Source organism: Osmerus eperlanus, chromosome 12 (assembly GCF_963692335.1).
Source record: "Osmerus eperlanus chromosome 12, fOsmEpe2.1, whole genome shotgun sequence".
NCBI classification, from domain to species: Eukaryota; Metazoa; Chordata; class Actinopteri; order Osmeriformes; family Osmeridae; genus Osmerus; species Osmerus eperlanus.
In genome coordinates, this window is record NC_085029.1 from 9,378,395 (window position 1) to 9,401,714 (window position 23,320).

The window sequence follows — 23,320 nt, forward strand, 5'->3', positions numbered from 1 at the left end:
AACAAATAAAATCATTTTGAGTAAAATGTTTGCAGAATATAATTTATTTTCAACAATCGTATAATTTCTTCCATGGTTACAAGAAGCATTTCTTTTATCGGGTGGTTTAACCGGGGACAGGTCTGAGGTATACAATAGAGAGAGAGGTGATTGGATCAGTCCTCAAACCAGGAAGCAAACGTATCTTCAGATGATCTCCCATAGGCTACATGACGACCCTGGACAACCCCTAGCTAAGCCCCTATTGACAGAAACACTTTTACGAATATTACATCATATAAGTTTGGCGATATTAGCGAAATTACAAAATACCAATCAGTTTATAAGAGAATAAAGTGGAGATGTCTCTCCTGTTTGCACCTATCATGTCCCCAGTTCTATTCAGGTGTCATGCCAAGGTCCTAGAGGGTGATACTGGACAAGGCCCAGCGGGGACAGGACTCCATCTCAGACACGGTCTGGAACTGGTCCAAGGCTCAAACTATGCAGTTTCTTGGCATAGGCAAGATAGAACACAGGTTTTTAACTTCACAGGGGAACCATGTAAGAAAGCATCGATATAATAAATAAAACAAGAGACACAGAATGAAATGATTCAGGACAATGTTATGGCGAAACGTAGCTGATTGGGAAAGAATACTTCAGTTCAGAACAATGATATTAGTAACATTCATAAACAGGGTCATAGATGGAGTTAGACTGGTTTAAATGTGCTATGTGCAGCGGGTGTGTTAGCATCATTCTATCACAATCTATCGACGGTTTACCTTCCAAGTCGCAATACTTTTGTAACAATCTACAGACGCTTTCAAACAGATCCATAAAAATATAGGACTGAAAGCAACTAGGAACATTTTCAGAACATTACGGAACATTCCAGAACACACCGGAATATTCTGGAACACACATCATAGCTGTGCAGTCAGGACAATAAGGCACTGAAACATTTCATCCGTCCAGTTCTCCTTTGACCCCAAATGTAAAAAATCTTTTAGCATTTACAGTTCAAAAAATAAACTTGTTATATGCTTTCGATTAGAAAATGCTCTGCAGTGTGAACAAGTTCAGTGAAAATGATTACAAAAATGTTAAATACCTACAAGGCATAGGACATTGTTGTTTACGCACAATACATTTTCTAATTGTTATGACGACGTAAGATACTTGGAGTCATGTGACCACAGCCAAAAATGGCTTTTTCATTCACCCTCACTAAAACCTGCTGCTGTTAATCTTGGCCACAGTAACACCACCTTGTTAACTTGGCAAACACACACAGGGACACATTTTTCTGGCGCGGTCACACCTATATCAAATACTATTTGAAATCCTCTCAAAATACTTCGAAGCTTTGGCTGGAGAGAGAGTCAGACTGGGGAGAATATTCACATGGGGGAACTAGTCCAGCAGCTGTTGATGCCACCAGGGTCCCTTGCTGGCCAGGCACCAGGGCCTGTGTTTCAGGGGGACCTTAAAGGGAGACGGACCAGAGTGCAGGGTCCATCCAGAGATGGATAGATAGAAAGGGGATGTTCTTGTGGCACTTTAGGGGAGGGGGGAGAGAGTTCTCAGGGGCCCCAGCCCCTTTCACCGGGTCAGCCCTCGTTTGTCAGTCATTCAGGAAATATTTTCCATCCTTCCGTCAACATGTCAGAATCCATCCCTCCATCCATTCCTCCGCCTGACTGTCTGCCTGTCTGTATTTCTGTCTACATGTCTGCCCGTCACGGGCACTCGGTCTCCAGCCTGCTGTACTTGGCCTGGCTCCTGTGGGCATGTCGCCACGACCACGGCAGCTGGTAGTTCCGCGGCACGATGCAGTGGACGTTGAGCTCCAGGTACAGGAAGAAGCGGTACCACCACACCCTGGCCAGGAAGTTGCTCTGCGACGCCTCCTTCAGAACCTGTGAGGAGAACACAGAACACGCGGCGCCGCATTGGTAAACGTCCGCAACGTTCCAGATCTTTAGAACCCCAGCCACGTGGAATATGCCGGGGACGCTCGACCGACAATTTGGGAGGCAAAACTCAACAACGCACTGGATCCTTTTTTATAGACAAGATCGGGGTTTCAACATAAAGTACAACGTTTCCCCTTCACGGCTCTGACAGCATTCCTAACCAGGCCACAACATAACACCCTCTCACATCCCTTTTCTTCGTCTGATACGAGGGGGAAATCCCAGGCTTCCATCTGAGCCGCTGGAGGTCCTACCTGCTGGTTGGCCATGGTGTGGTACCACCAGAAGAGGCGGGTGGTGATGTAGTAGGCCACCACCACGTCTATGGAATAATGGTCGTGGGCCAGCAAGATGCAGAACAGCCCCACGGCACACAGGGCCCAGCAGATCCAGTGGTACCACCAGAACCTCTTGGGAGAGTCTGGGAGAGGAGGAGGAGGGGGGGGCCGGAGAGAGAGAGAACACCGTTAACTGGAGGTGCAGTGGACTCGGTCGACCACCGGGTGTCGCTAGAGCTCCAACGCTAAGCTGAGACGGGTTCCGCGTGGACCCAGAGGAAGACTTGGTGGAAGCGGTTAAGTGTGTCATGGTGTCGCAAGAACTGATGAAGAGGTGGGTGTGTGTGCTCGTGTCTTTTAAACTCTGTGAAGAATAAGGGTCCTGTGTGTGTGTGTGTGTGTGTGTGCGTGCGTGCGCTTTACTCACACTCCCGGATAAAGAGGTAGGTGAGCGTGAGCATAACGGTGTGACCGCTGTAGAGATAGTCTCCACACATGTGGTGAGACCCTGTGATGGTCAGGCCTCCTCCTGCTATCATCTGCATCACCCTCCGCATCTGGGACAACCTATCTCCAAACAGCTACACCCACACACACACACACACACACACAAAGAGGACATGGTCAATTAAATAATTCAACTGGATCTGTCATGAAGCGCAGCAGATGTTGAGTCAGATGGTTCACCCAGTAGGATGGTTCACCCAGTAGGAGCAAACAGGAACACAGCCCCTAACAGAGCCCCCCGGCCAGAGGAGCAGAATAGATCTGTCTGCCACAGGAAGGAGGAGGCTGCTGGAGAGGGCGTCTGCAGCAGAGCTACAGTCTGACTGATAACTGGAGTTTTCCTGTGGAGGAACGGGAGGATATCCTGACCTGGGCCACGCTGGTGGTCATACATGCACACACATATACACACTACTGGAACGCTCCACCCACACACATATACACACACACACACACACACCTCTCGAACCACCCAGCAGTCACACACACACACACAGCCCTGTGTGTGTGTGTGCCCACATCCACAGTGACGCAGTGAGCAAATGTCAAGAGCATCACATGCAGTACAAACACACTCATCCTAACGTTGCCACCATGTGTCATAGAGGTTCACTGCCTTTGGAAACAAACACTGGAGTGTGACAAACACTGGCATTGGATAATGACACTAGTGGATGATGTCCCTCCTGGTTGGAACTGTGAGAACGTGGCCAGTGGATGGTGTCCCTGGTGGATGATGTTCTTAGTGGATGATGTCCCTAGTGGATGATGTTCTTAGGGGATGGTGTCCCTAGTGGATGATGTCCCTAGTGGATAATGTCCCAAGTGGATAATGTCCCAAGTGGATAATGTCCCTAGTGGATGATGTTCTTAGTCGATGATGTTCTTAGGGGATGATGTCCCTAGTGGATGATGTTCTTAGGGGATGATGTGCTTAGGGGATGATGTCCCTAGTGGATGATGTCCCAAGTGGATGATGTCCCCAGTGGATAATGTCCCTAGTGGATGATGTTCTTAGTCAATGATGTTCTTAGGGGATGATGTCCCTAGTGGATGATGTTCTTAGGGGATGATGTGCTTAGGGGATGATGTCCCTAGTGGATGATGTCCCTAGTGGATGATGTTCTTAGTGGATGATGTCCCTAGTGGATGATGTCCCTGGTGGATGATGTTCTTCTTAGGGGACGGTGTGTCTACTGGAGCTGTGACTCCCACAGATCCCTGCAGCTGACTGACTGGAGTGGAAAACTACAACCAGGGGGTCACCAACTGCAACGAGACACCCTCCTCTCCCCCTCTCCCTCTCCCCCTTCTCTCCCTCTCCCCCTCCCTCCCCCTCTCCCTCTCTCCCCCTCTCCCCCTCTCCCTCTCTCCCCCTCTCCCTCTCCCCCCCTCTCCCCTTCTTTTCATCCATGTCCTTCCCCTTCTTTCTCCTCCTCTCTATCCTCACTTTCACTCATTGTAGCGTTCAAACACACCCCCTACACGTTTACAAGAATGCTGTGTAGTACATTGAGAAGCAAAACCTAGTGTGTGTGTTTGTGTGTGTGTGTTTATCTGTGTGTATGTGGCTGAGCGTTTTGCAGTGAATGTCAGTATTTATTTCTGTGTGTGTTTGTCTGACTATCTGAATGTCAGTATATTTTTCTGTGTGTGTGTGTCTCACCTTGGGGGAGCACTTGAAGTGCATGCCAGGCACAGGCAGGGTGGTGATGTACATGGTGACACACCTGTAGAGGTAGAGGGTGCCCACGATGAAGAAGAACCTGCGGCCTACGATGGACCTGAGGACCAGAGATCGCCAGGTCAGCAGAGGTCAGGGGTCAACTGCATATCCAAGACCACATGACGCACACAGACAGATATATACACACACACAGATACTGTATACACAAACACACAGATATACACAAACAAACACAGATACTGTATACACAAACACACAGATATACACAAACAAACACAGATACTGTATACACAAACACACAGATATACACAAACACACACACAGATATACACAAACAGTTGACACTCGTGGAGGGTAGGAGGTGGTCATCATAAAGAATACTGCGCGTCCATCGAAACATACTCAACTCTGTGCAATCCTCTGTATTTCACTGTAAAACTATACCCTGCATAGGCCTCTATACTCTTGGACGTACTCCTGTGTCCCTACACGCCGGCCTGGTTGCGCACACAGCAAGGTTATGGCTCCCAGTGTGTGTCCACAGGGGGGTCCTACCTGTACTTGAGCAAGAGCAGCTGCAACAGCCACAGGCCCACCAGCACCATGCCGTTGACCTCGCAGATGGTGAAGGCCCACTCCACGCGGCCGAACAGGTCGAAGAACTTGTCGGGCAGGGGCGGGTTGTCCTCCCTGGGGGGCACGCGCTCGTGGACCACCGAGATCATCACCGTGGTGGACACGAAGCAGATCATGGCGTACACGAACGCCACGCCCGTCTTCCCCCACTCGCTGGGCAGCTGCGAGCGCGTGGCCTCGCCCGCCGCCGGGATCTGGATCAGGACGTGGCCCTTGTGGAAGCCGTTGACCGCGCCGTTCCGCTGCGGCTTGCCGTCGTCGGGGCTAGCCTGCCCGGCGCCCGGGGCGAGGGGCGTGTGTTGGTGGGCGTGGCCGTTGGCGTGGCCGTTCTTGTGCGAATGGATGTGGTGCTCGATGCGGAGGGTCTCCACCCTGTCCACGAGCTGCTTCCCTCCGTCTGACGTCACCAGGGAGAGGGGCGGGGACAGGAAGTCGGCGCGAGACAGCTGGAGCAAGCCCCGCCCATCCAGGAGGCGCAGCGCGTCTGTGTACTCCTGCATGCCCTCGTCGCTCAGCCATTGGACAACCTCCTTGCTCGACCAATGAGCCACGGCCTTCATGTCAGGGGTAAGAGGAGGGGGAGGGTCTAGGGGTGTCAATGACTCGGTCGGACCAATCCACAGTCCTGTTCAGGTCACGCTCATCACAGAGAGATGTCATTGGCTGCCAACACCTGGAGGCTCCACTCCGGCCAATCACAGTAGACAGTTTGACAAGAGATTATTTGATCAAAGCTGCGGTTGGTATTTCATCTGAGTGAAGCAGGAAGGCCTTTTTTTCTGTGACAGGAAAGAAAAAATAACATTGTTACCAGTGAAGAATAATTCATTTAGTGTTCTTGGCTGTTAGAATAACCTTGTTTTGGCTAATCAGCCCCCTGCCCCCTGCTTCGGAAAAAAGGAAGCGAAAATGATGGTGTAACAAATCATGCGTATCAGTACGCAACATAATCCGATCAAATCAGTTTTTCACGAGTTTCGCACAAACCAAATAGCACAACCAAATTCTCCACACGACACGCGCCTCTTTTCAGGAGGACATGCGACTTCTATTTAGGAAGACAAAGCCTCAACTATCATCGGAAATTCCACGAGAACGCTTTCAGGTAGAACATATGGAGAGAGTATGCTACATCTAGCCAACGGTGACACTGATATGGATACACTTAAATAAGACTTGGATCAGGTTTATCACCCACACCCTTGAGCCAATACTGTATCGGGTTTCCACAATCCAATTTCCACTATCACAAATGTTAAGAAAGTTAAAGCATGCGAAGTGTAGTAAAGCGTTTTGTGTCGCAAGCAGAAACGGAACAGCCGATGTCAAATGATCTACCTAGTTGATTTCAGTTTCCAGGGGAAAACGACCCAGTTCCAGTTAGACTCAAGCAATTCTCCGAATTGGCAACTAGTATGGAGCGCGGTAAGGAGAAACTTCCCCGCAAGGCATGCGAGGAACTCGGGGAGAATGCTACAGGGGTGGGGCGACTCTGTTTACAAATGTTTCTTTGACGGAGGAGGGGTGATCTTTGGGCCTCATCTGGTATACATTGGCGAGGTCTCTCACCAGCAGCCAAGGGGGGCTCCGCTCTGTCTTAACTGGAGGTTCATATTCAGACACTCAATTTGCATGTTTACTAACTCGATCGCCGTTATACGGGGAGAGAAGGGACTGATCTGGTTACCTTGGCTCATATGTTTTAGATGTAGTTGTGTATGGAGGAATGCATGCATTATTTATATCCGAAGATGTACATTTTCACTCATCAACATATTTAAAAATGCATGAAAACACTAATGATAGCTAGATCCGCTTGGGGCGAGGCAACCATCTGGCTGTTAGGTTCTATTCTCTTTTTTTTTCTTTTCCTAATTCTTTCTCGGGCACACCCTATAAAACAAGTAATGGACAACTCTGGTCACCCCCGTGGAAAATGTTGTAACACAGGAAACTAGTCATATCTGAATTTCAGATATGACTAGTTTTCATTTAAATGAACACAATCCTTCGCTAGATTATTAGAAACATTAAAGATCTTGTGAATAAACCACTAATCCTTGCAGTAGAGAGGCCTCTACAGTGACACTATACACAAGTCAGCTATTGAAAACTCAGTACAAGAGTTTGTAGCCTGAGGGTGGTGTGTGTTCTAGAGTATTCTGATGTGAGTATGTGATTGAGGCATTGTGGTTGTTAGAAAGCAAGTATGAAAACAAGTCAGCTGTCCTTGGTAACAGCTCCGTTTTACAGCCAATGCCAAAACACATTTAGTGTCATAACTACACAACACTTGAACTAGGGATCGCGTCATCTCTTTCTAAACCTAATCTAAAATCTCCAACAAAGGCTATCTCTAGCCTATGATTAGGGTTAGGACTAGGTTTAGGTTTAAAACTGGGATTAGGGTTCTCGACGGTCACCAAAATCCACCACAATCCTAAAACCACCAAACCCAGCAGCTGACATATCATCCCACAAAACTGTTAAAAACCTGAAATGCACAACCTCAACTTTACCACCTACAATACCTCAACTGTACCATCTACAATAACTGAAATACATTACCTACAACACCACAACATTACTGCCAAAAATACACTACCTCAGATACGGCAGGTGACCCACCTCGGTTAGAAAAGCAAGAGTTAAGAGAGGAGTCGATTGGATCAGTGAACGATGGCGATCAGCACACTGTTAATCCACCCGCTAACACCATCACGTCTAATGACACCTGAGAGGATTATTTGCGAGGTGATTGAACAGTTTTCCCATGCTGCCTGTGAGAACACCGTCCCCGCGCAGAGCATTCCTCTCCCTGCGAACACCACAACACTTCTCTTTCACACTGCCTGCTTCCAAAGTTGTATGAAATAACACTGACTCTCTATGTGAAACTGCTGTCAGTACCATATCGAAAACATCAAATTGTTAAAGAGAAACATTGCGACACAAGCTCATGAAATATGATGGTTCGAGAGATGGTAAGAGCTTGTAAAAAGAATATACAACAGTGTGGTCATAAAATCTTTACATGGGCACAATTCAAACATATAATAGTTTGACCATACTTTAGTCAAAGTGCTGGACTCTGATCTGAAGTCACACCTGCACACACACACACCTACCTAATGTTGTGGCGTTTGTCTCTATTCTCTCCACCCTCTGTTTGCTGGAACAGTACACACACTAAGAGGTGCTCATTTCTCCTCAGTCCCAGAACATGTTTCAACACTTTACGGTTCTCTCTTTGGCCAGTTAGTGTGTGCCTCACTCCTCATACAGCCCCTCCCATCCTCCATCAGCCCCTCCCATCCTGTGACTCACAAGAGGATCTCTTCAGCATCTCCTGACAGCTTAGCCAATCATTGTCAGACCTCCAACGCTCTGGAAAAACCTGGTATTTCAAATAGGTTAAGTCATTTAGAAGAATGAAAGTAAACCAAGCTGTTTCCCCCCCTCCCCCTCCCCCCCACACATACAGCTGCCTATTATCAAGGGTTATTTATGGTTTCACAGCCTCTTTAAAAAATATTGTACATATTTAATATATAGAAAGAAGTAAAATAAAGTCATCCGACTTTTAACTTACCCAGCAAGGAAGAGTGGTTGCTTTTAATTAATGGATGCAAATCTCCATATCAACCTGTTTCGGAACTGAAGGACTACGACCTGAGACACACGCGCGCACACACACATACACTCTGCTATCACAGGAAGCAGAGTAGTGCCGTGATAGAGTTGCCTGGTTACGTGCCTTGGCCTCCCCTGTGCAATCCCTAACCCCAAACGTTTTACTATTAACTCTGCCAGAGAGAACCTTCCTGCCTTTCTGGCTGACTCACAGTCATGTGCTGTTGGGTTAGAGTTTACATATACATCTCCTGTCGGTGTGGTAACGGAAAGTGCGCTACCAAGCCTCAGTGTTCAGCAATGGAGAAAAGGGAATGGTGAACGGGTACAGTGCCTAAACCTGTAAAAAGGTTCAAAGGAAAGAGTTTTCTATATACTAATACAAGCCTCCTGAAAACCATGGTCACCTTTATTTCAATAGGGACTCATGCCCCTTTAAATGTTGGTTTACAATCTGTATGCATCAGCGTGTTAAGTAGCTTAAAGACATTAAGTCATGTCCCCCTGCCTACCACCACCACCCCCACCCTCCCGCCCACCCCCACCCTCCCGCCCACCCCCAAGGGAAAGACTGTATTCAAACGAGGTTCTCTTTCATGGAGGTTGAGCGAGACGGTATGGTGTTGACAAAAGATGCCTGGAGGCACAGAATACTGGTCTCCCACCTGTATTGAATTTCACCTGTAGGCCATACCCTGAATGGCCTTCAACTCATTTGTATGTCCCATATAAAAACAAGCAATAACAACAAGTGACTTGTATGGATAGAGGACCAGACACTCAACTCTGTGGTCGGAAACTTAAACAACACTTAACTCCTACCCTTCTATTCTAAATTAAATGAGCCTTTCCACAGTTCCATTGGGCACCTGTTTGGCCCAATCATCTCCTTCCTGTCTCCCATCGGTCCCTGAAGCTGTGCTCCTGCTGTACTGCTATAAAGCCGTTTTCTGTGTTCAGAATGGGCTCTCTATGTCCATGAGAGCTTGATAAGGCTGCAAGGCCAAACACCGTGGTAATCCAGTGAACTTGATCCCTCTACAACCTCTCTGAGGAACCAGATGCACATCCCCGGTTCCCACTCAGACCCGCTCCTAAGTCAACGCCTTTCCGATGTGTTCTATCTGCGGTCCACTAGTGGTCAACTCATGGTCATCTTTAGCCCCTTAACCACTGTGAAAAGGAAGAGAGCCGTCAGTGGAGTTTAGGCAGGCCGTCACATTGGCCGAGGAGAAGTCATTTCCTCCTCGAGCTAGCGACGACAGTGATTAGAGCTTTTCCCCTGCCGCGTGTGTGTGTGCGTGCGTGCGCGTGTGTGTTGAAGCAGCTCTTTTCCATTTAACGCCAGCTTCCGCGGACTCCAGTCTACTAGCTGTCCGTCAGACCCGTGGATCTCTGAGGCGGGAGGTCGAGCCGGGGCCAACGCTCTGACAACTCACTGGATGACTCGCTTTATGAAAACTCAGCTCCTCGTCGTATTAAAAGCCCCTGGCGAGCTGCCTCGAAAGCCTCTTCGGCGGTTCTCCTCCGTCGGCTTTAATGTGTGACCATGACAATGGATAGAATCAGTCTCACAGCGTCCCTCACAGGGAAGAGCAAGCGGAAGCTTTTAAGAGAAGAATAGTGAGTTGTTATTACAGTGTGTGGTTTTTGAAAGTCTTCGCATCGACCAGTGGCGTACAGTAACGTCCTATCGTTGGGGTTGGAAGTGAAGTATGGTGGGATATAAAAAGAAAAAGGTTGGCTCTCCGCCAGGTTTTCCTCCCATCTCTGCTGTGGCCTCTCTCCACACAGTCAAGGGCCAATGCGTGGCTTCGCCCGACAGCCACTGGACGGCTGCCCAGGGGCCATGCACCTCAACATAATCACAGCGCAGGCATTTCTGCTGGACCAGCAACAACCGACCATGTTCACCTCCGACGACATCGCTCCCCTCGGCCGCGCTGCTCTACCTGAGGCAGCGTTCTGGCTGAGGTCGTCGTGGGAACAGGGAGGAGGCTACCTCGTCGCATTCCTCTCACGGAATGTTCATCTTTTGGGGGGCAGCCAGATTATCATGACACGCAGTCTCCGGAGGGGGGAATTGAAGAATGGCTAGCTGGCGAAAACAGGTCGACTGACAATCCGTTTGGCCAAACACAGTCTAGGCCTATGTGTTTGTGGGCCAACTAAAAGATACAGACAGGCTCGGCATGATTCATAGGCCTGACTTTGGAAAAATATTGACTCAAGAGACTCGAGTAATCCTTTCCATAGCTACGAAACTGAGTTTTATGAAACAGCTGAACTTCCCCCACCAAATTGGAATATGTCATCTTAAGTAGATGTAGTAGAACTTTACATACTCTACTAGAAATATACATCATGCAGTCGTTTTTTGTTGGCCCACACTTCTCTGGTTGTTATAGCTGACGTTGCTTCGAGGTGCACCAGAACTGCTTGCTGGATGAGACCTGACAACAATCAATTTACATATTGATCACACAGCATTAAAAGTACAGAATCTATAGAATGGAGCGTGACTGCTGATTGGTGGCCTATCTAAAGAGATTCATTGCTATGGCATCAGTTGTCATGTGGTCAGTGGCAGAGACTGTTTAACACTTTGTGTTGACACAGACAACCGCAAATACATTAGATAGGTTGACTGACTGGGAACAATACTTTCACAAGCAACCTTGACACTACCATAGAAAGTAGAATGAAAGCTGCGTAAATATTCTCCTGCTGGCTGAGGTTGTTTTCTAGTCTAACGGCATAGCCTACTTAGCTGGCTAATCTAGGTCTGCATCAGGATCACACACACACCCTCTGCTTTTCGTATTCCTCTAAGGACAGCTTAATTGTACATACGGGCACAACTGGCTCACATTTTCCACACACTACAGCCAAAGACTTCCGTCATGCTTTAAATGAACGGCAAGGACAGAACAGAGCAGCAGGATTAAGTAGACCACACACAGTGAAGACAACATCTGCTCTCTGGGTCATGGAGTGTAGATATGAAGACCTACAGGCGGGTTGGGTACAGTTTGGCGCAATATCAGTTTCAAGACAAGGGGATGGCTACTTTGGCTAGTAGCCTACATTCAACACTTACTTGATTAATTAATGATTAAACGTTTTTCTTGCCAGAAGACAACTTCTCTCTTCTCTCCTCCACCCACTACATCTAACCACACACTGATACACATATATAAAAGTATTTGACAGCATTGACACAATTTCCAGAATCAATGTTCACCTATTTTACACATTGGGAGGAGGGGTTCATGGTTACTCAAATTCTAGGCACATTTTAGATGTACATATTTTAACAAAGCTTGTTATGGGATATGCATATAACACTGAGATGGCAAACAGATTATGTGACAGCTGGTTATAACCACCAACGTCGTGAACAGCTATTCAGAGAAAGCGACAGCTAAGTTTGCTAGCTAGCCAGCTAACTTGGCGAATTAGGTCCTTCCTAACATGACACAGCTAGCTAGCTGAATCATGTCAAAACGTTTTAACTTCAGTTCTGCTTCTCACCTTTACCGGTGTGCATCAGGTGTGCTGGAAACGGCCGCGGCACTCTGTCAATCAAGATGCGGAAAGCGCGCTACGTTGGACAATCCTTGCCTCCGAGGACAGTCAACTGGATTTGCTGTAAAATCAATCTGCAACTGTAACCGAGCTACATGAAATGCCTGTAGCATTTTCTCATTGGCGTTTTAATTAAAGGTATAAACACAGGCGTGTATTTTAGTAAGTGGCCGTGGCTAAACCTGCAAACTATATCAGTAGAGAAATATGTGTGCAAGAAAATCTGTGCATCGTGCCAAAGCGGATTAGTGAAAGATGCGATTTACTTTGAAAATAATAAATGCTGTTTAGTCGCCCTCTGGCGTTTAGTTAGCAAACATGGCGCTCGAACCATTATGAAAACGATTTCATGAAAGTTGATCATTATATTTAATGACAGCGATGGAAACGTTTACATGAATAATGACCTGCGTTGATGATGATTGATTTTTTTTACCTACAACGGTGTTGTAATTCTTAATTTTTTATTGAATACATGTATGTATGATAGCCAATGTTATGTAGCTTTACAAACGCTTGGATACATTATGGTTGGCCAACTAACTGGAGCTGAGTTCAAAGTGCACACAACACGGAACAACAAAACAAACCGCTGCAGTGGTGGATGGCTTGGCCAAAGATCATGTTGCTGTAGCCAGCGAGCGATGCCAAATTTAGCACTTTTTTTGTATCAAGCTAGATAGTTCAGACTTTCTACCTCAAGTATAATGACGAAATGACACCTGCATTTTCCAAACAAAGTTTGATTTTGACCACTTTTAGCCTTGCCTTGACTCGCCTATCTTACTGTTCTATTGCAAAAGGCAATGTTGATTCAAACATACCACTAATAGCTAACTACTTCGGGACAAAAGGCAGGTATGAGGACGTTAACCCATATCTCAGAGACAACATCCTGGCCGTTAATACATCGAGACCACCGTCCTCCGATTGCAGTGCGATTCATCTGACTGCTATTATTCGGCATGGGACGCGGTATCCAACTACCAAAAACATCAAGAAGATACACCGACTGTACGACCTCGTGGTAAACGAAGCATCAAGCACCGAGAAGTGGCTGGAACATATCCAAACCGAATGGAAGATGTGGTACACGGAGGACATGGACGGCAAACTGGTGCAGAAGGGAAGAGACGACCACAGACACCTAGCTATCAGGCTGGCAACCATGTTCCCCTCACTGGTGTCGGAAGAAAACCTACGAGGTGGACGCATTAAGTTCACCACCAGCTCCAAACACAGATGTGTTGACAGCATTGAAGCTTTCCAGGTCGGTTTGCTCAACCTCTGGAAGGTGAAAGGTGAGTCCCGGGGCATGAGAAAATATTTTTCCTCTAGAAACCATCCTGTATCTGGGCCAGTCTTAAATGCCAAATTATATTTGAGTGGGTATTGTGAAATTGACACTTCAAGTCAGATGGTCTTCCACTCTATAGCCAGGTGTTACATGGTTGGTACAGAGTGGAATGAAGGCAGAACTCACTCAGCAGAAACCATGTAAAATCTGACCCCACCTCACCACCAAAGTAGATAGACATATATGGTGCACTGGACATCAGAAAGTGTACATCTGCTGCCTCCTGTACAGCTGTTTTATGATGTGTCGTATATGCAGATGTTGGACAACTGCACGAGATCGACGACGAGCTGATGCGTTTCTTCGACAAGTGTCAGAGGTTTGTGGAGAGTGTGGAGAACAACCCGAGCGCCCTGATGGAGGTGAAGCTGTTCAAGGCCTCCGCAGCCATGCAGAAGGTGCAGAGGAAGATGGCCGACCGTCTGCGGGTGCCCTACAGCCTCGTCACCCCAGGTGAGAAACCACATTAATCACTACTTCCTGTTCTTCTCGATAAGGGGTTGCCGGGAAACACTAATACAAGACAGTATCCTTCATGTATCCTGAGTGCGAGACGTCAGTAAAATGCAATCTGGTTACTGACGCACTGTGTTTCACGGACATAGCATAGGTGTTGTGCATTTGATTACTGCTAGATAGGGTAAACCACTCACTGCAGTATCCGGTTGTCTTTCTCCAGCTATGGTGGAGGCAGCCTTCTTCCTCTGCTCCTATGAGTTTGCCATCAAGTCCCTCCACTCCCCCTGGTGTCAGCTCTTCGACGAGGAAGATGCCTTGGTAGGATGAGTGAGAGGAAGGCAGCATGCCACAGAGCACCTCTGACCCCAGGGGTGTAGGTTTAAAAAAAGGCAAATCATCCTCCCCCCCTCCTATGTCTTCCTCCACTCTCCCTCCCTTGACCTCCCCCACTTTCTACCACTGAACTCTCACCCGTCCCTATTCTACCATCCCCCTATAGTGACAGGATTTAAACACACACACGCATCCCTATTGTAATAACAAATATACAATGTAAAACCTTAGTTGTGTGCAAGCCAGGTCTTTGTTTTTCACTCAATGCTTATCCGGTCTGGTGTAATCTATCTGTATAACTTAGTACTCTGACTGCTCCAGGTGCTGGAGTACAAGAATGACCTGAAGCAGTACTGGAAGAGAGGCTATGGTCACAACATCAACCGCAAGTCCAGCTGCACTCTCTTCCACGACCTGTTCAACCGCCTGGACCTAATTTCACATCAGCACAGGTGAGACAGCTGCAGCAAGAGTCATTTTGTGGCTTCCTATCGGATCTGACCACCTTTAACAAACACTACTTCTCTGCGCTACTGAAAAGCTAGTAGTTTGATGGTGCCGTTGGGTGTTATTAACATTTGTGGAGTGAGTTAAACCATTCTCGACGCTGTTGCAGTAGCGAGTCGGCATGGCCAGCTCACTATTGATTGCCCACTTGCGTAGACTGGCTGTGCTGGAGATGCAGTGATAACCCAGTTCTGTGTTGCTAACTGAAAGGTTGATTGTTATTGTGGAGCAGGACTGCTGTGACTGTGTTTGTTAAAGCCTGAGGGTTACAGCTGCAGACAAGGGCTTGTTTATCTTTTCTGTGGAGGGTTACCTGCAACATGACCGTTTGGCGACGCTGTTCCTATTAACCCGTTCATCTACCCTCGACAGGCCCGTGCTACAATGTGCTGACGTGGCAACAGTAGGACTGTGGGGTTGCGGTTTTAAAGGGATACAGAGAGTATTTGGCATTTCCATCACATAGTCAACTATCTCCCTGTCTATTTCCCCCCCCTTCTCTCTCTCTCTCTCTCTCTCTCCAGGTCGGGCCAGGTGTCGGAGGCGGTCACCGTCCAGGTGGGCCACGGCGAGACCCTCCTCCCCCTGCTCTCCCTCCTGGGCTTCTTCCGGGACGTGACCCCCCTCACGGCTGACAACTTCCTGTCCCAGCGCGAGCGCGCCTTCCGCACCAGCCGCATCGTCCCCTACGCCGCCAACCTGCTGTTCGTGCTGTACGCGTGTGGCGAGGGCCCGCGCCTGCAGGTCCTGCTCAACGAGAGGCCTGTGACCTTCCCTGGGATGAAGGAACCGGCCCCGCTGTACCGCGAGGTCAGGGAGCGCTACGGAGCCCTGCTGCAGGGCTGCGACTTCTACCGGGAGTGTGGCGTGACCCCATCCCGACACACCGAGCCCCACCACCCACCCAGTCACAACTCTGAACTGTGACCCAGGATGTGTGGGCCTGCAGCACCAGGCTGAACGCATTCTGAATACATTATTCCGGTTTCCTTGATTCAGACTGTATCTCATATTCATGGTTGCTGGACCAGTATTGAATACTGTTGTGCACAAGCACCTATACCAGCATGTACCTTAGTCAGTTGTGCCAAAATGTGCTAAATTAAATCAGTGTTATAAGTAACACTTCTACTATACAGGGTTAAGGGGACTATTGGTTTTGAGACGGAGGGTTTCAACCAAACAAGTTGTAGTGTACACTACAGCAAACTGTGTACTATTTTTAAGACACAAAAAAGTTATATAACCAAAATATAGCCTTACATGTCTCAGGTGTCTACTTAATATTTCAGATTTTGGTTTTTACTTTGATGATGAATGAGAATCTGAGTTTTATTCAAACCCGATTTTCCAAACCAAGATGGAGCTTTAAACTTTATTGCCTTGAATTCACATTTAATGTATTTCAACTTTTTCCTTAAAACTGTCAATATAGTTTTTTATCCAGAAGATCAGACAAATGGGCAACCCAATGTGTAAACGGGTATTCCAGCGCAAGGGATATACTCCACAGGAACACCAGGGTTTGAAAGGCAAATGAATTGTAATTAATTATATTCTTTATACATTGTTGATCATAGCCTACTAGGTATCATGCACTCATTCTCATGATTCCGAAACGACGTGTTTAGAGGTGGATGCTGATCGGATTATTTGGCTTGTGTTGGGCAGTTTTCAGTAACTGGAGCGAAATTTCTTTTCTTTTTCAAGTTTTAATAAATTGATTTTCAAACTGTCAATTAAGACTGAATGTCAAATGCATCTATTAAAAAGAAGATAGCGCCTTGAGAACCACACATGTACAGTCAAAGTAAATTCAAAGACTTCAGATATGTTGCTAAACTAGTTAGTTAACATATTAATGATAATAATACGCATGGATTACTGACATACTTAAAAAAAAAAAATCGAGCCCCGGGGGGAAGAACATCGTGTTTTCAGACGTTTTTCTGTGGCCAGTGTATCCGGTGTTTGGTGGGATTTGGTACAGGGAGGAGGGACGGAGGCAGGGCCAGGAGAGTGCTACGTGTCCTGTGAAGGGCTTATTACACGTACTGTTACCCATGCGATTCATTACTACGGAATAGTTACTAAAAAACGAAATACCAAGGAAATACCAAGCCTCGAGGTCTTTCTGCTAAAGTGGTGAGATGTCTGGGATTAAAAAGCAAAGGACGGTAAGTAGGCTAGGTGATGTTGGCTACTGCACTTTAAAAATACACTTCACCCGAAACTATTTTACACGTTCGCTGTGAAAAGTTTTAGAGAATGAGATGATGATCTGTGATTTAATTCGTATAATAAGGGCGTCGCGCAACATATCTTTCGGAAGTGTAGAAAGTTCCGCTTTGATTATCGTAAAATGCTTAAAGTTTATGGACCAATATCAAGTTAGGTCGATACTGAAGTTTACTGCCGAGTACAGACCAAACTCTTTCAGTAGGCTACAAATAGTGTGTCTACATTGAAATGTCCTTTTTTGAATCAAAAGACTGCACTGAGACAACACTGGTAACGGGGCATAAATTCTACAAGTAGTTATTGGCTAATTATTTCAGTGATTTCCAGTGGACATTTTACTGGCTTGTTGCTGTAATATACGATTTAAACCCCTCGATGAAGACAATTCAAATACATTTATACCTAACAAGGGTTCATTGATGAACTGCGTCTGAATCGTCCATATTCATGTGGATTTGAGTGTGTGTGTGTGTGTGTGTGAGTGTGTGTGGTGGTGGTGGTGGAGGGTCGTAGGGGAGGGGAGGAGAGGAGAGAGGGAGAGAGATGCGGTTCTGGCTAGGCCAGTACAGCTCCGTCACCCCTCCCCATCCTGTACATTCATAGGTCCGGCTCTGAGGAGAGTGCCTCCACTGACGGAGCTGGCTGGAGTTGACATATAGCTAGGACTGCTGCTAAACTGGATGAATAGGCCTGTTTGTTCTCCTGCACTCTCACTCACACTCCCTCCTTTCTCTCTTTCACTCTCTCCCTCTTGTAATCTCTCTCTCCCTATTTCTCTCTCCCCGCTTTCCACGTGTTTCTTTCTTCCAACATTGTTTGCTCATTTGGAACAAGCAATTACATTATTTGACATCCGATTCATTTACCAGACACTTTCATCCACATACAAACATTACACACATATGTACACCAACAGATATTTACACACATTGTGTGTGTGTGTGTTTGTGAGATCAGGACCTCCAGAGAGCCACCAACGTGGTGTACCAGGCCCACCATGTGAGCAGGACCAAGCGAGGCCAGGTGGTGGGCACCAGAGGAGGCTTCAGAGGCTGCACTGTCTGGCTCACAGGTGGGCATCGACCTCAGTCTCCCGTCCCTGTACCCTGCGTGACAAGCCCAGCTCTCTGCCATTAGACCAAGAGGACATTTGCGGGGAGTTTTGGTCTGGCAGGGTGGGAGCTGAGAACCCAACCACCTCTGCTACACTTCTTGACCCAGAATCAGAATGCAACTCAAAATGTTGTTGATCCAAGCTGGTTTTGCTCTCATTTACATTTAGTCATTTAGCAGACGCTCTTATCCAGAGCGACTTACAGTAAGTACCGGGACATTCCCCCGAGGAAAGTAAGGTAGTAGTGATCAGTTATGCTACCTGTCTAGTTAAACTTACTCACGGTTAACACCATGTCAAAACAGTCTTGTGTACCTGTCTGTGGGTTCGTCATTGATTGGCAAGACCACAGTAAACAGAAGAAACTGGCTTCAGCTCAGCGGGCTAACATATCTGCCTGGGTGCCATCTCCAGGTCTGTCCGGGGCAGGGAAGACCACTGTGGGTTTCGCCCTGGAGGAGTACCTGGTGTCGCATGCCATCCCCTGCTATTCTCTGGACGGGGACAACATTCGCCACGGCCTCAACAGGAACCTGGGCTTCAGCGCCAACGACCGGGAGGAGAACATCCGCCGCGTGGCTGAGGTCGCCAAACTGTTTGCTGACGCCGGATTGGTCTGCATCACCAGCTTTATCTCCCCCTATACCAAGGTGAGCTGGGAGGGGGCTGGGAGGGAGAAATGGTGGGAGGGAGAAATGGTGGGAGGTTGGGACATGAGGAGTGAGGGAGGAATGGATGGGGAGAGAAGAAGTGAGGAAGGACGAAAGGAAGAGAGGAAGGAAGAGAGGGAGTGAATATTCAGAAGAATTAATAAATTGACAGATGAACTGGATTTGGTTGCAGTCTACAGATCATTTGGTTCTCTGTCGACTTCCCTGGAGAAGATTTTCACATTCGAATGCATTCAAGTTTTATAACCCAGGTTTTCTCTTGTGCGTGTGTGCATGTTGTGTGCATGTTGTGTGCATGTTGTGTGCATGTTGTGTGCATGTTGTGTGCATGTTGTGTGTGTGTGTACATGTGTTTTGTATGTATGGGCAGGACCGTGCTGAGGCCAGGAGTGTTCATGACAAGTCAGGACTGCCGTTCTTCGAGGTGTTTGTGGACGCCCCTCTGGCCGTGTGTGAGAGTCGAGATGTCAAAGGCCTGTACAAGAAAGCCCGCGCTGGGGAGATCAAAGGTAGCCACCCGCTCTACTGCCTTCTAGTTCACCATCCCCTGGCCCGCCCGCAGACCCAAATCAAGCCCACCCTAGGTTGCATCATATGGGAATACTTTCCCCTGACTGTTAACGGAGACTTCATGAATTGAATAAGCCTGCTGTGTGCTCATATCTGGAGGGTATAGCTCAGCATTTGACTGCAGATCAAGAGGTTGCAGGTTCAAATTCCCCCTTGTTCCGTACCTCTCTTTAGATAAAACGGTCTGTTAAATGAATACAGGTGTTATTATTATTCTTGATAATGATGACTATGATATCTTCTCCCCAGGCTTCACAGGCATCGACTCCAGCTACGAGTGTCCGGAGGCCCCAGAGCTGGTCCTGAAGACAGGGGACATCTCTGTGGACGAGTGCATCCAACGTGTGGTGGAGCTGCTCAAGGAGCAGGTGGGTTTGGGGTTACCATGCCTACCCCTGGTTACCATGACTACCCACAGTCATCGCGATGACCTGCGGATGCCGTGCTCCCGATGGCCTGGACCATGCTCCTCCCCATGGCTACAGTTGTTATTAAGGAAAACTCCAACTTTTTGAGCTTCAGTGCCCCATTTACTCTCATCTCACGTACCCTCTGTAGTACCTTCAAGTACCCCTAGGGGCACACGTACCCCCATTTGAGAAACAATGCTTTAGTTGTCTGTCCACCTGGTCGCCCCATGACCTGTGACCTCTGACCTGTATCTCCAGGGCATCGTGCCTACGGGGGTGACGGAGGAGGTGACGGAGCTGCTGGTGCCAGAGAACAAGCTGGACCTGGCGCTGAGCGACGCCAGCACGCTGCCCACCCTCAGCATCACCAAGGTAACCAGCCATGTTTCATCCATGATCCTGGCCTGCTCCCCCTCATGCCCCTGACTCTGTCTGCCTCCATCTCTTTGGCTTCACTGCTCTCCACACTTTATTGACCCCCCCCCCCCCCCCCCCCTGCCCCAGCTGGACCTCCAGTGGGTGCAGGTTCTGGCCGAGGGCTGGGCCAGCCCCCTCAAAGGCTTCATGAGGGAGAGAGAGCTGCTCCAGGTGCTGCACTTCAACAACCTGCTAGATGGTAGGCTGTCCTGCAACACACCACACCACACCACACAATATCTGTCACGTGTGTTTCTTGTAAGTATGTTCAAGTGTACTTCCTCATGCAACCTCAGTGACTGACCCCGGAGTGCGTGCGTGTGTGTGTGTGTGTCAGGGGGGACCATCAACTTGTCCGTGCCTATCGTGCTGCCCGTGTCCAGTGAGGACAAGGAGAGGCTGGACGGCTGTGCTGCCGTCGCGCTGCACTACGCCGGGCGCCGCGTGGCCATCTTGCGGAACCCGGAGTTCTATGAACACCGCAAGGAGGAGCGCTGTGCCCGGCAGTGGGGCACCACCTGCCCTCAGCACCCCCACATCAAGGTGAGGGTGTGTGTGTGTGTGAGTGTATGAACGTGTGTGAGTGAGTGTGAACAAAACATGGGAGAGGAATAGAACGACAAAGAGAGATGAGCGTTATTAAAGAACGATCTTTGTTATAAATGGAAACCTCTACAAAACCCCAGAATGCTGAACAGACATATTTCTCGCAGATGATTATGGAGAGTGGCGATTGGCTGGTGGGTGGAGATCTGGAGGTCCTCGAGCGAATCAGATGGGACGATGGTCTGGACCAGTACCGCCTCACTCCACGGGAGCTGAAGCAGAGGTTCAAAGAGATGAAAGCAGGTGACAGTACATCCATTTAAGTCCTCTTAACTACAAAGGCAGGAACCTCCGTGTGTGTGAGTCGACAGGTGCATTGCTCAGACCACCGATCTCCTGCTTTACCCTCTACGTGCACTCTTTGTACATTGCTTCGGATAAAAAATGTCAAATAAAAAGAGTCGGAAAAAAACGGAAACGTTTCCGCTCCCCCCCAGACGCCGTCTTCGCCTTCCAGCTGCGTAACCCCGTCCACAACGGCCACGCCCTCCTGATGCAGGACACTCGGCGCCGGCTCCTGGAGCGCGGCTACCAGAACCCTGTGCTGCTGCTGCACCCCCTGGGGGGCTGGACCAAGGACGACGACGTCCCCCTGGCCTGGCGGATGAGGCAGCACGCCGCCGTGCTGGACGACGGCGTCCTGGATCCCGCCAGCACCATCGTGGCCATCTTCCCCTCGCCCATGATGTACGCCGGGCCCACTGAGGTGACTGCTCTCCTCCTCTTCTTCGTGGGTCTCTCACACAAGAGTGGACTCTGCACGGGGGCCCTGGGTTCGAATCCGGCCTTGGTCGTATCTCTCTCTCTCTCTCTCTCTCTGCCTTTCCTGTCACACTTCACATGAACACTGTCCAATAAAGCATGAAACCCCCCCCCCCCCCCCAAAAAAAACAAAAAAAAAACAAAGGAAGCCACAACTCTCCATGGTGCTATCAATAAAACATGTAAGAAAAACGCTGTTGGTTTCAGTGGAACTCTTAATTTGCATTTATAGCGTTTGTTGTCAGTGGTCGTTTATTTATTGTAAACTTTTGCACTCTCATTAGGTCCAGTGGCATTGCCGGGCACGCATGATCGCAGGTGCCAACTTCTACATCGTAGGTCGCGACCCCGCCGGCATGCCTCACCCCTCGACCAATCAGGACCTGTACGAGCCCACCCACGGAGCCAAGGTCCTGACCATGGCTCCCGGCCTCACCTCCCTAGAGATCATCCCTTTCAGGGTGGCAGCCTATAACAAGACCAAGAAGGCCATGGATTTCTACGACAAGGACAAGTATGTCTGCTGTACCGTGTCTGTACCCATAGCTGTAGACACAACAGGCTGGAGATACTTTCCGTACCCAAGGACTTTCGATAACCTCTCGTCCCACCCACTGTGCTCCCATCCCTTCCCTCCCTTCCCCTCCCTTGGTCTCATCTCCTCCTTCGCTCCTCCCCTACCTCTCCCTTCTCCTCCACTCCTCCCCTCACTCCTCCCCTCCCTTCACAGACACGAGGACTTTGAATTCATCTCGGGAACGAAGATGAGGAGGCTGGCTCGCAGCGGGGAGAACCCCCCGGATGGCTTCATGGCCATGAAGGCCTGGAAGGTTCTGACTGAGTACTACAGCTCCTTAAACAAAGACAAGTGAACACACACACCAAGGATCTCACACACGCTGAAACGGTACAACGCAAGTTCTTTCTCACACACACACACTCCATCCCACATACACAAACACATACGACGACACGATACCACGTACACACTCCATTTTATATATTCTTATCTATACTGAAGTTACTGAGGTCTAGGGATCTAGGGATACTGTACACCAGTAGTGAATCATGTACTGTATAAGTCACTTGTGATTGAAATTCTAGTTTTATACTGTAAGGTGGTAGTCTTAAGTGCATTTTAATCAACTATAAGGAACTGGAAATCATCTGGTTTGTATTTGGACCAAACTGAATCTACATATAATTTATTATCTAATAGTATGTATTTGGGCAAAATGACTTAAAGGCTTGCCAGAATGAGTGTGAATGTTTTAAAATAGTTTTATGCGTATGGCTTCTTTTTATCTGGGGATAATATCTCACATCTAAGGTGGTTAGTACAGATGGTTTCGATGTTGCGCTACCATGCTCAACTGAATGAACAAAGTGGGAAAATGTAATCATTGTACTGTGAAGATAACGAACAAGTAAAGAAAGTGTGTCAAAGGGTTTCCAAGCAGCCTATGTCAGACATTTATATAAATGTATATTTATCAAACAATGCCATGGTGCCTTACCTTTCAATGCTAATATACAGTATAAATATACAATATTTTATAAGTCAAGATCCATACTAATAAAAG

The 23,320-nt window shown here is 48.1% G+C and overlaps 3 protein-coding genes across 3 annotated transcripts; 2 read left to right on the forward strand and 1 right to left on the reverse strand.

The window, feature by feature from the left end:
- Positions 1-28: 28 nt before the first annotated feature.
- On the reverse strand, positions 29-6,931 carry sgms1b (sphingomyelin synthase 1b). The gene is made up of 7 exons (XM_062475296.1): positions 6,408-6,931; positions 4,989-5,848; positions 4,413-4,530; positions 2,667-2,820; positions 2,216-2,382; positions 1,714-1,904; positions 29-1,681 (listed from the first exon to the last, which is right to left on the reverse strand). Exons 2-6 carry the CDS (start codon positions 5,627-5,629, stop codon positions 1,725-1,727), a joined length of 1,260 nt encoding a protein of 419 aa, XP_062331280.1. The 5' UTR covers positions 5,630-5,848; positions 6,408-6,931; the 3' UTR covers positions 29-1,681; positions 1,714-1,724.
- A 4,953-nt stretch (positions 6,932-11,884) lies between these two features.
- On the forward strand, positions 11,885-16,685 carry minpp1b (multiple inositol-polyphosphate phosphatase 1b). The gene is made up of 5 exons (XM_062475295.1): positions 11,885-13,591; positions 13,906-14,100; positions 14,327-14,424; positions 14,761-14,891; positions 15,471-16,685. Exons 1-5 carry the CDS (start codon positions 13,006-13,008, stop codon positions 15,871-15,873), a joined length of 1,413 nt encoding a protein of 470 aa, XP_062331279.1. The 5' UTR covers positions 11,885-13,005; the 3' UTR covers positions 15,874-16,685.
- A 276-nt stretch (positions 16,686-16,961) lies between these two features.
- On the forward strand, positions 16,962-23,319 carry papss2b (3'-phosphoadenosine 5'-phosphosulfate synthase 2b). Its single transcript, XM_062475294.1, has 12 exons — positions 16,962-17,123; positions 18,145-18,259; positions 18,716-18,951; positions 19,343-19,481; positions 19,792-19,910; positions 20,211-20,324; positions 20,457-20,568; positions 20,707-20,912; positions 21,083-21,218; positions 21,413-21,681; positions 22,022-22,251; positions 22,468-23,319. Exons 1-12 carry the CDS (start codon positions 17,097-17,099, stop codon positions 22,607-22,609), a joined length of 1,845 nt encoding a protein of 614 aa, XP_062331278.1. The 5' UTR covers positions 16,962-17,096; the 3' UTR covers positions 22,610-23,319.
- Position 23,320: the final 1 nt, after the last annotated feature.

Excerpts from the sequence above, each read along its gene's own strand:
- papss2b (XM_062475294.1), top strand. The coding sequence starts at position 17,097 with ATGTCTGGGATTAAAAAGCAAAGGACG. Across the intron at positions 18,952-19,342 it reads TTATCTCCCCCTATACCAAG|GACCGTGCTGAGGCCAGGAG; the intron begins GTGAGCTGGGAG and ends ATGTATGGGCAG. Across the intron at positions 20,325-20,456 it reads CCACCCTCAGCATCACCAAG|CTGGACCTCCAGTGGGTGCA; the intron begins GTAACCAGCCAT and ends CCCCTGCCCCAG.
- sgms1b (XM_062475296.1), bottom strand. The coding sequence starts at position 5,629 with ATGAAGGCCGTGGCTCATTGGTCGAGCAAGGAGGTTGTCCAATGGCTG. Across the intron at positions 2,821-4,412 it reads ACTTCAAGTGCTCCCCCAAG|CTGTTTGGAGATAGGTTGTC; the intron begins GTGAGACACACA and ends GTGTGGGTGTAG. Across the intron at positions 1,905-2,215 it reads ACACCATGGCCAACCAGCAG|GTTCTGAAGGAGGCGTCGCA; the intron begins GTAGGACCTCCA and ends TTCTCCTCACAG.
- minpp1b (XM_062475295.1), top strand. The coding sequence starts at position 13,006 with ATGACACCTGCATTTTCCAAACAAAGTTTGATTTTGACCACTTTTAGC. Across the intron at positions 13,592-13,905 it reads CAACCTCTGGAAGGTGAAAG|ATGTTGGACAACTGCACGAG; the intron begins GTGAGTCCCGGG and ends TCGTATATGCAG. Across the intron at positions 14,892-15,470 it reads CTAATTTCACATCAGCACAG|GTCGGGCCAGGTGTCGGAGG; the intron begins GTGAGACAGCTG and ends CTCTCTCTCCAG.